Consider the following 14,981-nt stretch of genomic DNA (forward strand, 5'->3'; position numbering starts at 1 on the left):
TAATATTCATAAAGGATCTCAGAATAATGAATCGCTGACTTATTTAAGGGGGCGACTAACCCTAAAATGTCGATTTTATAATTCATTTTTATACTTGAAAATAAGCCCCGAATTGTTTCATTTTCTAAAATTAGATACTACATTATATTTCCGAGAATTCGATCTGAGCAAAAACACGATATCTTAAAATTTTCTCGATAGAAAAAAATCACAAAGATGCATCTAATTTTCACGAATTTTTCATTTATTGCCATAACCGTGCATTGAACTAAGTTAATATTTTAACACATTGTATAAAATTCTATCATTGAGAGATCGACCTAGCGGATTTTTAAATTGTTGTATATTTATCGAGCTATTGAGAAAAAACTAATTTGGCGATGAATCCGCGTCGTTCTTTTTCACCTGGCATATGAAAGACGGGCGTGAGTGTGAAGAGAGAAGGACGATGTTTGATTTTTGGGGTTAGTCGCCCTCTTAAGGTACTAAAATATTCCTTTTCGGCCGCCTAAAACACTTTAAACGTCAAAGGTATTTAAAGGTTCTGACATTGAATTGTCACCTTCCAATACTTATCGTTTTTTTTTTCCATATTATTATTTTCTCATTATTCATACTCTCAAATATGAAATAGCTCATCTTTGTAAATTAGCCTTTGTAAATGAAATATACCAAAAAATATGACAATTAAATACCCTTAATCTTCACGTTGATGATGTAAAATAATAACGAATATGTAATGTGCATGTAATCTTATATATATTTTTTTAAATTTGTTACAATTATTGGTAACAGAATAAATGCTATTTTTATTTTATTTTATTTAATCTTCACGTTGGATGATGGATAACCAAGAATCTCGACATCGGTCATGGTCCATGGATTATTAATATTATTATAATTATTATTAAAAACTAATTTAAAGTCTTACCACACATTCGTAATCGCATGTCTATTGTCTATCATACCTATTATACATCTATACTTAAATAAAAATGGATTTTCAACTTTGTTAGTCCTTTATAATCTGTTATAACTCGAGAACGGCTGAACGGATTGGCCTAAAAGTCTTAAAACATTCGTAGAATGAGTTATGTGATATGAAGTAGTAAGGGTCAATTCAGACCGCAACGCGACGCGTAGATACATTTCTAAATTTGTATGGATTTGACAGATTTGCAAGACGTCTCACGCAATAAATGAAATCTGTCAATACAGTACAAATTTAAAAATGCATCTACGCATCGCGTTGCTGTCTGAATTGACCGTAAGGGTCAATTCAGACCGCAACGCGATGCGTAGATGCATTTCTAAATTAGTATGGATTTGACAGATTCGCAAGACGTCTGACGCAATTGAAATCTGTCAAATCCATACTAACTTAGAAATGCATCTACGCGTCGCGTTGCGGTCTGAATCAACCCTAAGGAATAAAATTTAAGGATTCTCCCCCATCGTTTCAGGTCGGCCATGCCCTACATCTCCTACATCCGATCTTCAGATGCTACACGTACAGTGACAGGGTGAAGGCCGTATGCAGGGAACTGGGCTTGAAGGAACCAGCGGTGGTGCAGAGCATGTATATATACAAGAACCCTGGATTGGGTGGTGAAGGTAAGTCTGGCACATGATTGTTACGTGTTCATATTATAGTTTTTTTTTTATGAAATAAGGGGGCAAACGAGCAAACGGGTCACCTCATGGAAAGCATCTTCCGTCGCCCATGGACACTCGCAGCATCAGAGGAGCTGCAAGTGCGTTGCCGGCCTTTTAAGAGGGAATAGGGTAATAGGGGAGGGTAGGGAAGGGAAGGGGATAGTTGAGGGTAGGGAAGGGAATAGGGTAGGAGTTAGGGGATTGGGCCTCCGGTAAACTCACTCACTCGGCGAAACACAGCGCAAGCGCTGTTTCACGCCGGTTTTCTGTGAGAACGTAGTATTTATCCGGTCGAGGCGGCCCATTTGTGCCGAAGCATGGCTCTCCCACGTATAAAAATGAAACTGATGGTGGGGATTGGGGAATAAAATATTTTAGCTGGATTGTTCTATAGAAATAAACAACAAACTATGGAGTATAAAAAATTCTTATTTACAGCATGCTGTACTGTACCTCTATAATAAAATGCAAAACGTAACTTCTCGAAATAAAAACTTACTATATACTTATCATACCTTGACTGTAAGGTAAATGTACGGTTAATGAGGTTTTATAACTTGTATTAATTCTGCTGAATTCTGATTGGCTAACGTTTAAACATTAACCAACGAACAGAGTTTAAGAGATAAAATTATGTCCAAAAACCTCAGAAACTGGGCCCAGTTCCCGCATTTGAAATATACCAAACAACAAATTGTCCGCATAATATGATATTATAGGAGATATAAGAACTAAGGAATTGTTATAACATTTTAAACTTTCGCGTTGCATTATAATTAAACTTTTTAATCGGGACTTAACGCGACTTATTTACACAAAACGAAGACGTCGCGCTCCTGCAGTCCCCTCGTGACCACGGCCGTTGCAACACGGCCGAAACGTCGAGAAAAAGTATGTACTCGTAGTAGCATTACTACTTAAATAAGTCGCGTTAAGTCCCGATTAAAAAGTTTAATTATAAGGAATTGTTATCCCCAATGTCTTTAATGTATAATTTTTACCCATTTCAGTCGTACCGCACCAAGATGCAACTTACCTCCACACAGAGCCGGTCCCGCCCGTGGGCTTCTGGATCGCTCTAGAAGATGCGACGATCCAGAACGGTTGTCTCTGGATGTCGCCGGGTTCCCACAAGTCAGGGGTGCACAGGAGGTTGCAGCGGAACCCGGATAAGGAGGCGCAGCAGGGGCTGGTGTATGACAAACCAGCCCCCGTGTACCGGGAGTCCAGTTTCACACCAGTACCTGTCAGTAAAGGTAAAGTGGCTCTCCGATCTTAGCCGCAAGAGAACGCGACTGAGAAAAAATTAAATAAAGCGTCACTTTTAACATAGTCTCAATAGGTTCAAGCCCGTCACAGACAATTTTCTACCGATAAATGTCTAGCGACTCATACACTTTGTAGTGGCGTAGAGTAAAATTATCTTATATCTTTAAACGAGCAATTCTTGTATATAAATATATAATTGGAATCTCGGAATCGGCTCCAACGATTTTCATGAAATTTAGTATATAGGGGGTTTCGGGGGCGATAAATCGATCTAGGTAGGAATCATTTTTAGAAAATGTCATTTAATCCGTGTTTTATCGAATACCGAGCAAAGCTCGGTCAAATAGCTAGTAATAATTTATAGAGGCGCATTTAACGGACCTTCCACACGACGTTTTTTACGTCGTTTGTATCGATACAAACGCAATTTGAACGCTCAGCAAACGGAAGAAAGCCGACACGTTTTAAACTTATTATCTGCCAAAACGCGATGAAAACGCGCAGAAGACGAGCACGAGCGAGTGTGGAATGGCCCTATATGACGTTGTCGGGTAGACCTTAACAATACTGCTGAGGTATGATCACAAATCTCAGCAGTATTGCTAAGGTTTCTGCAGGGCATCAATGCAGCAAAGATGCATATTTCAACTACAGTTTATCTCAGTTTACACGATAGGCAAATGGCAAGTAATGGATTATGATGGATACCCGACACAGTACATCAGAGCGCAGCTGCATTGATGTAGTGTCGGAATATCGTAAATATCGAGCTTGTGACATATTATGTACTCAGTATAAGTAATGCCCAGCAGATCATCGTCGAAAATCGTCTAAAATGTATATTGTAAGCGTGATTTGAGATGACCCAGCTTGTGAGGCCTCAATATTAAATACATATTTTCTTTACATTGAATTAAGGCGACGCCTTGATAATTTGGCTGTAGCGATATCGATTTTTTTCAGCAATGACTAAAGCTAAGAAATTAAAGTTCATTGTCAGTATTCATCATGTCTTTGTCTTTGAATTACCCATAGCATAACACGATTGGTCAACTTTTATAACACAGAATAATTAATCAAAAAGACCTCTGTTCAAAAAGGGATTCCTATTTTACCAACTGTAACAGAGGAGAGTAATTTAAGCTTCCAAAATTTGTACATAGATTGGTTCAAGCATACAGTTTAATTTGACCATAGCTTATATGTTAGTTATTCAAATATGAACTGTATTTATGGTTTTTAAATTACGCGACAAAAACCATTTTGTCGCTTACGCCCTTTCCATTTTTTGCTATTCCATTGCTTGTTTTCTATGAGGCCCGGCAACAAGCAATCTAAAACATAATATTCAACACGGTTTTTTACTTTAATGTGGCGTCACCTTAAGGCAAGTGTCATGGCGCATTTGATGCGTCCTATGATCATGTCAAATCCCTGGATACATTTTGATGTTTAACTTCGTTGTCGAAGCTATTAACTGCATTTTTAATAAGTACCTCCAACCACAAAGTTTCCAACAAAACCTCCAAAAACCTATTGTCTGAATTTTCTTTAAGAGAGGCCGGCCTGGCCTCTCATAGAAAACAAGTGATCTGAAACATAATATTATCCAAAACAATTTTTTACTTTAACGCGGCGTCACCTTAAGGATAACGGTTTTATAGGTGACACATAAGGTGACGTACAACCTGCATTATAGGTGAGATCACACAAGCTACTTGACAAAAAGGTCAAGTCAGAACTCGCATCGTAAAAAATCTCCGACGCCGCAGAACACATCGTGGAAATTTCAGAAGCGACAGCGCATTTTAGGGTCAATTCAGACCGCAACGCGACACGTAGATGCATTTCTTTTATATAAATATGATAGATTTGCTGCAAGACGTCTCACGTAATTGAAATCTGTCAATTCAGTACAAATTTAGAAATGCAACTACGCGTCGCGTCGCGGTCTGAATTGACCCTTAAAGAGTGCTATATTTTGGTTAGCATCATACCCTATCCGATGAAATGTTTGCGTTGCGACATCGCGTCTCATTTCTGTGCGGTGCTGTTTTTGCGATACGACGCCGCAACCCAGTGTTGTGGCCTGGCCCGTAGAACTGACGATTGGTGTCGCGTCGCTCCGCTGCATAGTGTCGCTCAGTGCAGTCTCACTTTTGCAGATGTCATGTCAAATTTGCCACAAATATTTTAATTTCTTTCCAGGTACCTGTATCCTGATTCACGGCAACGTAATCCACAAGAGTGCCCACAACAAGTCAGACAAAAGTCGTCACGCCTACACCTTTCATGTTATAGAGAAACACGATAACAAATACTCCCCTGACAACTGGCTGCAGGAGGGCCCCGGCGCCCCCTTCCTCAACGTCTATTCTACGCCACAAATGGAATGATTATTTTGATAGGATATATTCAAAACTAATCAAAAATTAGGTGATACGTAACCATTACTGTATAATATGATCAGATTATTCAGTCGACCTAACTATAAGATATACCTATCCTAAGATTATTCAATTTGAGACCTAGACTACAGAAATTTAGATTAAAGGAAAGAGGAAAGATATTTTTTCTATTGCTACTTAGCAAAATAATGTTAATTTTATTAGGTAAGACCAGGCACAAGACAAAAAAGGGACTTACAGGACTTTGAAAGCACTAAATACTTATACATAATATTATGTATGTTATTATGTAAATGCCATCGACAGATGAAATGGAATAAAAATAAATAAATATATAAAAAGGACACCATAATAATTATTATGATAAAAATTATAATATTATGGTTTATTTTTTTACAATTATTATTCATAGTCAAATTAGTATTTATTACTGTATAAAATATAAAATGTTGCACTAGCTAGGCAAATTGTTATAAATATTGCGAAGGAAGAATTATTAATAAAATAAGGCAATATTTGGAATAAAAAAATTATTATGACTATAGTCTGGGTATCCACTAAGTAAATTAAAAAAAATGAAAATTGTAAGCTTAATTTAAGTAGTTTTCAATTTATACGTTTCAATATTTTAAGTTACTTATATATTATAATAAAACATATTACATAATACAAATTGGCTACATATTAAATAAAAATTCAAAACTTTTGCGATTGATTCTATACGATTACATTGTAACCAATCAAAAATTATATTACTTACTGTTATTTGTAATGATTAATGTAAGATACTTTTTAACCAATTTTCAAAAGGGAAGCGGTTATTTTAATAGTTTAAACATAAATATGCTGCAGTAACCAAATGTATTGTGATACAACTAACAAATTTATTTGTGATAATTTTAAACACTAAATAAAATGTGTCATTTTATTTTTATTGTCGTTTTAATTACGATTTTAGTCTTCTTTGTGATGATACTGTGGATATGCGTGGCGGCCGCATAGGAAGATCTTCCGACCGAGAGGGGTGTTATGCTCGGTCAGGCTTCCGAAGCCCACATGATACTGCTGCACGGGATCCAGTGAGTTAGATAGCTTCCGTGCGGGGCCGATGCAATGCTACTTGCTGACCAAAAGAGATGTGCTTCTGCTTGCTGACCGGTCAGTGTAGTGAGAAAGAACGATGATGCCGATGCGGAGTCGCCCATGCCACGGTACATTGCGGCTAGTGGACGAGGTACGATGAGGCGATGCTGGCTGGCGCGGTGCGGAGGGGCGGGGAGTGATGGTGATGAAGGAGGCGTGTTCTGTCGAGGGTCACCAATGTGGATATGCGTGGTGGCCACAAAGGAAGATCTTCCGACAGAGCGAGCTTCCTTTATTAGTTGCTCGGTCAGCAACTAATAAAGGAAAAGTAAAGTAAGAAGGTATGAAAGTGTTCTTTAATAAGGGCAAATAAATAGCTAGTTACAGCCTATAGGTCGCACAAGACTATAAGAACGCTCCGCGAAAGTCAGGGCCCAGGGGTCAATCGGCATAATATATCATTATGTATTGTATTTTATATTATACAGAATGTAACAAAACTAAGTGATAATTCATTAGGGTATGTTATGAGTATCCCGTAAAGAGCTCACTTCGAAAGTAGCAGCGCTGAAAGAGCAAAAAATTGTTGTCTTAATTTGTATGTGCAAAATCATGACACTGCACTGAGGCGCTTGCCCACACAAGCGGCTTCACCGCCAGAATTGTTGAATACCGAAAACCAAATCGTGTAAAAAGCACGTTATATTACTTAAAATTGTGTATTTTTTTTCCAAATTAAGTACAACACTTTAGTACCTAATTAAAATTGATCAGTGTGGTAAGTTGTGATGGATAAAAACAAGCTTTTCAGCATTTTTGGTAGCAAACGATTACGCTTTTCATCGTAAACCAGCCTCAGAAAATAACTTCTCAAAATACACGCTACTTCCAGGATAAGAAAGATAAACTTTGGCAAGTTCTGAAAGATTTGGGTATTGTTTTTCGTTTGTCGCCTGCCACGCCAACGCAACCAGGAAAACAGATTGCGACTTGTCTTAATCTAGCTACCGCGCCCCCGAAAAGTATGTATTTCGTGCCGAATATTCGGCGCTTCGGCCGACAGCGTTGCCGAATAGTCGGTATTCGCTATTCGGCTAATTCACTATTTGTGGCATCCCTAATTTATATGCGTCCGCCCAAACGCGCGGTTTGGTAGCCGCGAGATAACAGGCAAGACGTAAGTGCATTACAGCGCAAAGTCGCGCCGCTATTGAAATAAATCGTTACAATTATTGCTTGAATTTGCTTGTAATCTCTCATTGTAGCGGCCAAATCGGTCGTTCGCGCTAACGCAAATAAATCGAGCCTGGGTAAATTCAGGCCGCAACGCGACACGTAGATGCATTTCTAAATTTGTATGGATTTGACAGATTTGCAAGACGTCTCCGTTCGTGTTATTATGATCGAGCTCACAGTTGTGCGCGAATCATATTATAATTATTGTGTCGTAACTGGATAAAAATGTTCGCAGTGCCCAATGCAACGGAAGATAATAATGAACTTACAAGTTAAAGCATCAAGGTGACTGTTGCAATAATAAACCTAGCTAGTTAGGCTTTCTACGACAAAGCAAGGAATTTATTTTGTAGCAGATTTCCTGAAAGGGGTGACAGACTTGCGAGTAAGTACGCGGACTTATGGCTCGACGATCTTAATCGCCTGTGTGTAAGCAAAGAGCCGCGAGCCGCGAGCCTGGGGGTATGATGGTAATCCAGTGTGAGCGATTCTCGTGTGTCACCTACGCGGACGCGAGCCAAGGTAAGTTCGCGAATTTAAAACCCGCAAATCTGTTAGGCATTTAACGCTGGTAGAAATAGATAGCTGGCATACAATATGTTCGTCGGGCGGTAGAAAGAGAGGGAGAGAGAAGGAGAGACAATATCCCCATATTATTCTCTTCTACGCCGCGCCAGCGGTCTTCTCTCTCTCTGTCAATTGCGAATTTTCGATCGTGTTCTGTTTAATTTTTTTTGTGAATACTAAAAAAGATACACATTTCAAGCCTCGAGACAGAAATTGTGAACTTAATAAAATCACATTTTTGGAAAAATAAATAAAGTTAAAATTTTTACACCCAATAGCGTTTTCCGTAAGTAAAGTCTCGTTTAATATTTAATGTTTTATAGATATCTCTTATCGTTTATTAGAACGAGGCACGGCGTAAGATATTTTTATAACAAAACTGAGCGTAGGCGTACGGAGTTTGCTAAGCTTTTAAGTGGAAAATTTTAAAAATACAATTTACAGTAAACGAACGGCGGAAAATATATTCATGCAAACGGCAGTATTCATCCAGTGTAAAATAAAGTTAATTAAAAACTAATAGTCCGAGAGCCAGCCGCTCCTCCGTCCTATGGATCAGATACCTACATGTACAATTTTTTGAATATAGTTATATCGATGAATCATAGAAGTAAAGGTCGACATCCATAAAAATGCCTGATTTTGGCCGCATGCAAAATTATGACCCCACTTCCGGTTGTGGTTTCGGACATTATTATAACCCATAAGATAAGTACCTACATGAAAAAATTTACGACAAAATAAAGTATTCGATGAGCAGAATTGAGTTATCAAAAGTCGACAAGCTCAATTCATCCGCGACCGAGTGTCGACCACAATCAAAGGTATTTACATAATATAACAATAACCAATATTATATTATTTTTTGCGTAATTTTTTTAACCAATCAAATACTTACATTAATTTTTAAGCGATTCTGAAACTAAAAGCCCTCAGATAACTTAAACGATTATTTTTAAATGCGAGTCGGATCAATAATGGCTATAGGTAGACATTTGAAATGTTCACAACATACTCAGTTGTACTTATGTTTTAATAATTGATAATAAAATTTAAATAAAATAAATAAGGGGTCTCCCATACAAAAAATATTTGTTATCTATTTTTGCTCTATACTGGTACGGAACCGTTCGTGCGCGAGTCCGACTCGCACTTGGCCGATTATGTTTTTTTATTTTATTTAATAAAAAGTAAATATTCAATCCGTAATATTATGTGATCGCAAACAGCCATCACAGAGTGTGACGTCAGTCGTCACGATCTTCAAAACATTGTGTGTGACAGTGACATTTCAATGTCAAACCCATACAAAGATTTTTGTTGTTTGGAGGACCGTGACCGTGACGCAAAATCGGTTCGGACTTCGGAGGTTTGGGCCGTGGGCGTGAAAAGATAACAGACAGAGACACACTTTCGCATTTATAATATTACTATTTTATTAGTAAGTATAATATAATATTAGTAACAGTGGCGGATTTACAAAGCCGCCTGTAGGCTATTCAATTTTTGCCGCCCCTATAACTGACCTTTGAAATTCAATACGTTAGTTTAGTTCACAATCATATCCCACCAAAAACATTTTTTGAAATTTTTTCGCTACCGCACAGGGTTTCAACCTTGTGTGGTCTTCCACACAAGGTTGAAACCCTGTGCGGTAGCGAAACGGCGATGCCATACTATATAATATTTACTGGTCTGTAGAATTTTGAAAATGAGGTTTAGTAGAGTTAAGCCGTGTAGATTCAGAAGCTTGGCTCTACATGAGGTCACATATTATCTTTTTCACAGGGTAAACCATAAACTTATAATATGCATTATAAGTTTATGGGGTAAACCGTAAACCTAATAATATGTGGTCATCTCGGCAATATTTTACAAGAAATGTTTTTGGTGGTATTTTTTATTTCTGTAAGATAAAAAAATGGGACTAAATTTGCCGCACCTCTAAATCTGCCGCCCTAGGCTCCAGCAAAGGCTCCAGCCTACTTAGCCTATTGGTAAATCCGCCACTGATTAGTAAGTATACTTAATTTAATTGTAGTCAAGAGACAAGTACTCGTAGAAGAGCGTCTTTTCTTAGTATAAAAGCCCCTTTTCTGACGATGCTATCCTGGTATTTCGTATTGCAGTCCAGCGTTATAGATCATGCTCTGGAATGGTACACATGATGCGATTTGAATTGAATATAGGTATATTTAATATTATAATATTATCAAATTATTTTAAATGTTATTATAATTATTCAATTATTTATATTATGTAATACATACAAACCTTTGTTTGAATTTAGACCAAAATTGAAACGGTATTAAAATAGCTACCCTTGACTCCTCTATTGAGTCGAATGAATAATATTATTCAAATTCACTACAGAACTATACATTGTTTAGTTACACATTGTTTAAAATGAATGAGGCTCTACACATATTACTCTTGGCATAACAATCCTCACAATCCTATTTGGGCAATACACATAACACAACACGTGTTCGCTAAGCTACCGAGTTTGAAATTTATTATTTACAGTATAACTGACTAGCTGTTGCCCGCGACTTCGTCCGCGTCAAGTATAATAACAAAGATGGATAGTCCTCTAACAAATATGAAAAAAGTAAGATATAACCTCCTCTTTTTTGGAAGTAGGTTTAAAAGTAACACCTAAGTTACACCTTACTACATCAGCTATCTAACAAAAAAAGTCCCGGCTAAATAGCTCCAGCCGTTTCAGAGATTAGCCGGAACAAACAGACAGACAGACAGACATACAGACAAAAATGGTAAAAAATGTTTTTTTGGTGTATGTAGCGTATTTGGTGTATGTATTCATAATATCGATTGGTGAAAAGTGTATAAAAATCCGTGCATTAAGGCATTGATTGTATGGAAGCCTCCTTCAAATATTTACGTAACTTTGTTTTTAATGAAGTTTTAGTGGCAAATGGCAATAGAAAAACGTGAAAATGCCAACTGTCTAGCTAGCGCGGCTTATCGAGATACATCATACAGCCTCTCTAGGCTGCTGCTGTCTTTGTAAAAGTAAAAAGAGTAGAAAATTTTCTGTCTTTGTTATTAACTTATCACATTTTGTTGACTCGAACGAAGTCCCTGGTAACTGGTAACAGCTAGTTTATAATAAAATTAAAATAAAATTAATATTTAAGGGGGGTTCCCATACAAAAAGCAAGTTTTTGCTTACTTTCATTCTATAACGGTACGAAACACTGCATGAGCGATTCCTACTCGCACTTAGCCGATTTTTCCTTTCGTAAGACATAATATTACTTCGGAAGCCAAGACGAATCATTTTTACTGACTTCCAAAAAGGAGGAGGTTATACGTACGGCTGTATGTATCTTTTTTTTTGTATGTTCAACGATAACTCAGCGGTTTGGGTTCCGATTTTCAAAATTCTTTTTGTGTTGTATAGGGTTTAACTTGAATTTGGTACCATGTTCACAAAAGTGGTGATCTGATGATGGGATCCTGGAGGAATTGAGGAGACTCCTTGAAATTTGTATGGAAACATATAGTGATTTCAATTTTTTCTGAAGCATTCGAGGTAAATGCTACCAAAAAGTAAGATTTCGCACCAGGTTATACCCTGGATCCGAAGGTACCCAACAGAACTTTTGAATCCTTATAGATACAGGTTCGGGGATTTTGGCGTTGGTTAAACAACTGAAAGCATAATCCAACACATCAATTTATTTGATCGTCATCACCAAAATCATAATTATGCCATGGGTCATCACATTATGACTCAATTTATTATTGATGCTTTTCGTGATATTTTGCATCGAAGCAGATGTTGTTGATGATTATTTCGCTGTTTGTGGACCGATTTTCAAAATTCTTGTGTTGTTGTATAGGGTATAATCTTGATTTTATATAATAATTACGAAAGTGGTGAGCTGATGATGGGATCTATGAGCAATCGAGGGAAATCCTTGAAATTTATCAAAAGACTCATAGTGGTTAAAATGTTGTTTCTAGTAACTTAAACATATTATGTTACAAATAAGAGAAAGTTCATACGAAGGTGTCTCTTGATCCAAAGGCACTGAATAGAACTCCTGAACCTTTAAAGATAAAAGTTTTTAAATTGCAGCATCGCTTAGATAACTGCAAGCATTTACCACAATTTCGCTTACAGTAACATAATGTGCATACTGAATAGTTAACATTCGTAGTGGTTATTTACGCATAAAGCCTTATCTTGTAGATAACTAAAAAGAGTGAAATTATTATTTTTAACAAAAAATTTAAACCGACTTCCAAGGTAAAAACAATAATAATATGAACTAAAAAGTATTAAATAACTCTTACTCTATAATAGTGCCTTTTTTAGAATTCATCTAAATCTTAACTATATTTTCTGTACATATGCTGGTACCGACTTCAAAGTAATGAAGACTGTAGTATGTACAGACATAGTTGAGATTTAGACGAATTCTGAAAAAGGCACTATTATAGAGTAAGAGTTATTTAATACATTTTAGTTCATATTATTATTATTTTTACCTTGGAAGTCGGTTTAATTTTTTTGTTAAAAATAATTATTATTAGTATCCTGTACCAAAAGAGAGACGGTAAATTTTGATTTATATTGATTGATTATAACGATCGTATTTAGGCTGGTAATATAAAATACAAAATATTTAACTGATTCAATTCCATAACCAAACTTTATATTATAAAACTCGAAAATCCCAGCCGAATTTCAGACAAACTTACTAACCGCTCATACGACCAAAATCCAAATTAAACTTTTTGTCCGAAATAAAATAGTCGCCTGGTCGCGGTGAACCGAAAAATTTGGTCATAATTAAAATTTGCAAACCACGGACCACATGACCAATTTCCAAAGGGTTTAATTATTTTCCGCAAACGAAAATGTACTCTGCACGAAACTATTAAGGTTCAATTAGCTGTAACTCGCCTCACAATAGTCCGATGTCCAGAGTTGATCAAAGCCACCTGCATCTGACACGGTAAAGAGTGAGTTATTATGTGGGATTCTGCATAATATGAGAGATCACAGAAGTGACAGATTTGTAGTTAAAACAAGTACCTAAACTTCACAGGTGCGTATGTGTGTGTGTCTTAGCGTTTATATGTGTGTATATTGCGTGGATAGGATAGGATAAGGCGCACGCCGCAGCGCAGACGACAGACTATCCGTGACGCACTTTTTAGTCCGTGGAAATAGAACCTATGCATTTGCCAAATTATATGCAGTATAATTCGTCTGTGTATAATACGTTTATTATATTATAGTTACTGCATATGATTGCATAGGTTCTATTTCCACGGACTAAAAAGTGCGTCACGGATAGTCTGTCGTCTGCGCTGCGCCTTAACTTGTCAGATTTTTATGTTTAAAAATACTTGAATTTGTAAAAACTGAATGTGTTATCTTATATCTTTAAACGAGCAATTCTTGTATATTTATAATTGGAATCTCGGAATCGGCTCCAACGATTTTCATGAAATTGAGTATATAGGGGGTTTCGGGGCGATAAATCGATCTAGCTAGGAATCATTTTTACAAAATGTAATTTTATTCGTGTTTTATTGAATACCAAGCAAAGCTCGGTCAAATAGCTAGTGTTTAGTTTATATAACAATACCCAATTTTCTCAAAAACAAATTCTTTGAAACATTACATAATATATTGCTTAATATTAAAATACTGGTTACTATCAATTTGCAGCAAAAAAACGCATTTTTTCAATTATTCCGCTCAATCTTGAAAATCCCGAAAATCTTGATTCGCGACCAAGATCTCGACCCGAATCTCTACAAGATCTCGAACTGACCAATCTTGGTTCAGAAAGAAGACGCCAAGATCTTGAGTAGTCAATCTTGGTTCAAGATTGCATTCCCTACTTCTGGGCATCCTGAACACATTTCTGAAGAAATTGCTTAGGTTGCAGCTCACGCACTCTATACCTGGCCCCTTAAACAAAGTCCCTTTCGTTAAAAACGATGACGAAATTCGTTATCAAAATGTATGGGATTTGACATTAGTCTTCGCAAGCAAAATGTCATTTAGCGATGACTTATGTCAAACCGCATACATTTTGATAACGAATTTCGTCATCGTTTTTAACGAAAGGGACTTTGTCTAAGGAGCCTGCTTTATTGAGTGGACTATATAATATACGCATAATATTCCCACAACGATAATATCGTTTTCAGATGTTAATGCTTTCGGGTCAGCAATATGACATATAAACAACATTTGCCGGTTAATCTATACCATATTTGATATTATAAATTAACATCGAGTTACTATCAGAGAAATTGATTCCTGTAGAGTATAGGCAGTAGGCAGATGGGGGACCTACGTGGTTTAATAGCGTTACGTCAAACCGAGCCGACAGATGAACTGAGGGGTTAGTGCGAGTTTTATTCGATCATACGCATCGAGCGCGTAAACGCGAATTTATATGGGATCAAAGCTGCGCCATCTACTGGCTAACGTGGATACTGCTTTGTATCCATATAAATTCGCGTTTACGCGCTCGATGCGTATGATCGAATAAACCTCGCACTAACCCCTCAGATCACATTGAATTAATCCAACCAAATGACGTTGGTCTGTCAACTGCCTAGGAATCAATTGCCTCGATGGTACATCTAGCTCTTACAATATAATTTCTCAAACCTTGAAACTCCAATCTGACCTTACGCTAAAATCAATACGTATGTTAAATGTGGATGAAAGGTAATGGATAGACAATTAGGATGAAATGAACC

General features: G+C 36.9%; 1 protein-coding gene and 1 long non-coding RNA gene across 2 annotated transcripts in view; one reads left to right on the top strand and one right to left on the bottom strand.

The window, feature by feature from the left end:
• Positions 1-5,351, top strand: part of LOC121739062 (phytanoyl-CoA dioxygenase domain-containing protein 1) — a 24,790-nt gene extending 19,439 nt beyond the window's left edge. The window contains exons 4-6 of the mRNA XM_042131375.1: positions 1,464-1,614; positions 2,667-2,912; positions 5,134-5,351. Of these exons, the coding sequence (XP_041987309.1) occupies positions 1,464-1,614; positions 2,667-2,912; positions 5,134-5,321 (585 nt within the window). The 3' untranslated portion in view covers positions 5,322-5,351. The remainder of the gene's footprint in view (positions 1-1,463; positions 1,615-2,666; positions 2,913-5,133) is intronic.
• Positions 1-14,173, bottom strand: part of LOC121739063 — a 17,770-nt gene extending 3,597 nt beyond the window's left edge. The window contains exons 1-2 of the long non-coding RNA XR_006037389.1: positions 14,109-14,173; positions 4,200-4,202 (exon numbers count right to left, since the gene is read on the bottom strand). This is a non-coding gene — a long non-coding RNA (uncharacterized LOC121739063). The remainder of the gene's footprint in view (positions 1-4,199; positions 4,203-14,108) is intronic.
• Between the last annotated feature and the right edge of the window lie 808 nt (positions 14,174-14,981).

Source organism: Aricia agestis, chromosome Z, assembly GCF_905147365.1.
Source record: "Aricia agestis chromosome Z, ilAriAges1.1, whole genome shotgun sequence".
In the NCBI taxonomy this organism is placed as follows: Eukaryota; Metazoa; Arthropoda; class Insecta; order Lepidoptera; family Lycaenidae; genus Aricia; species Aricia agestis.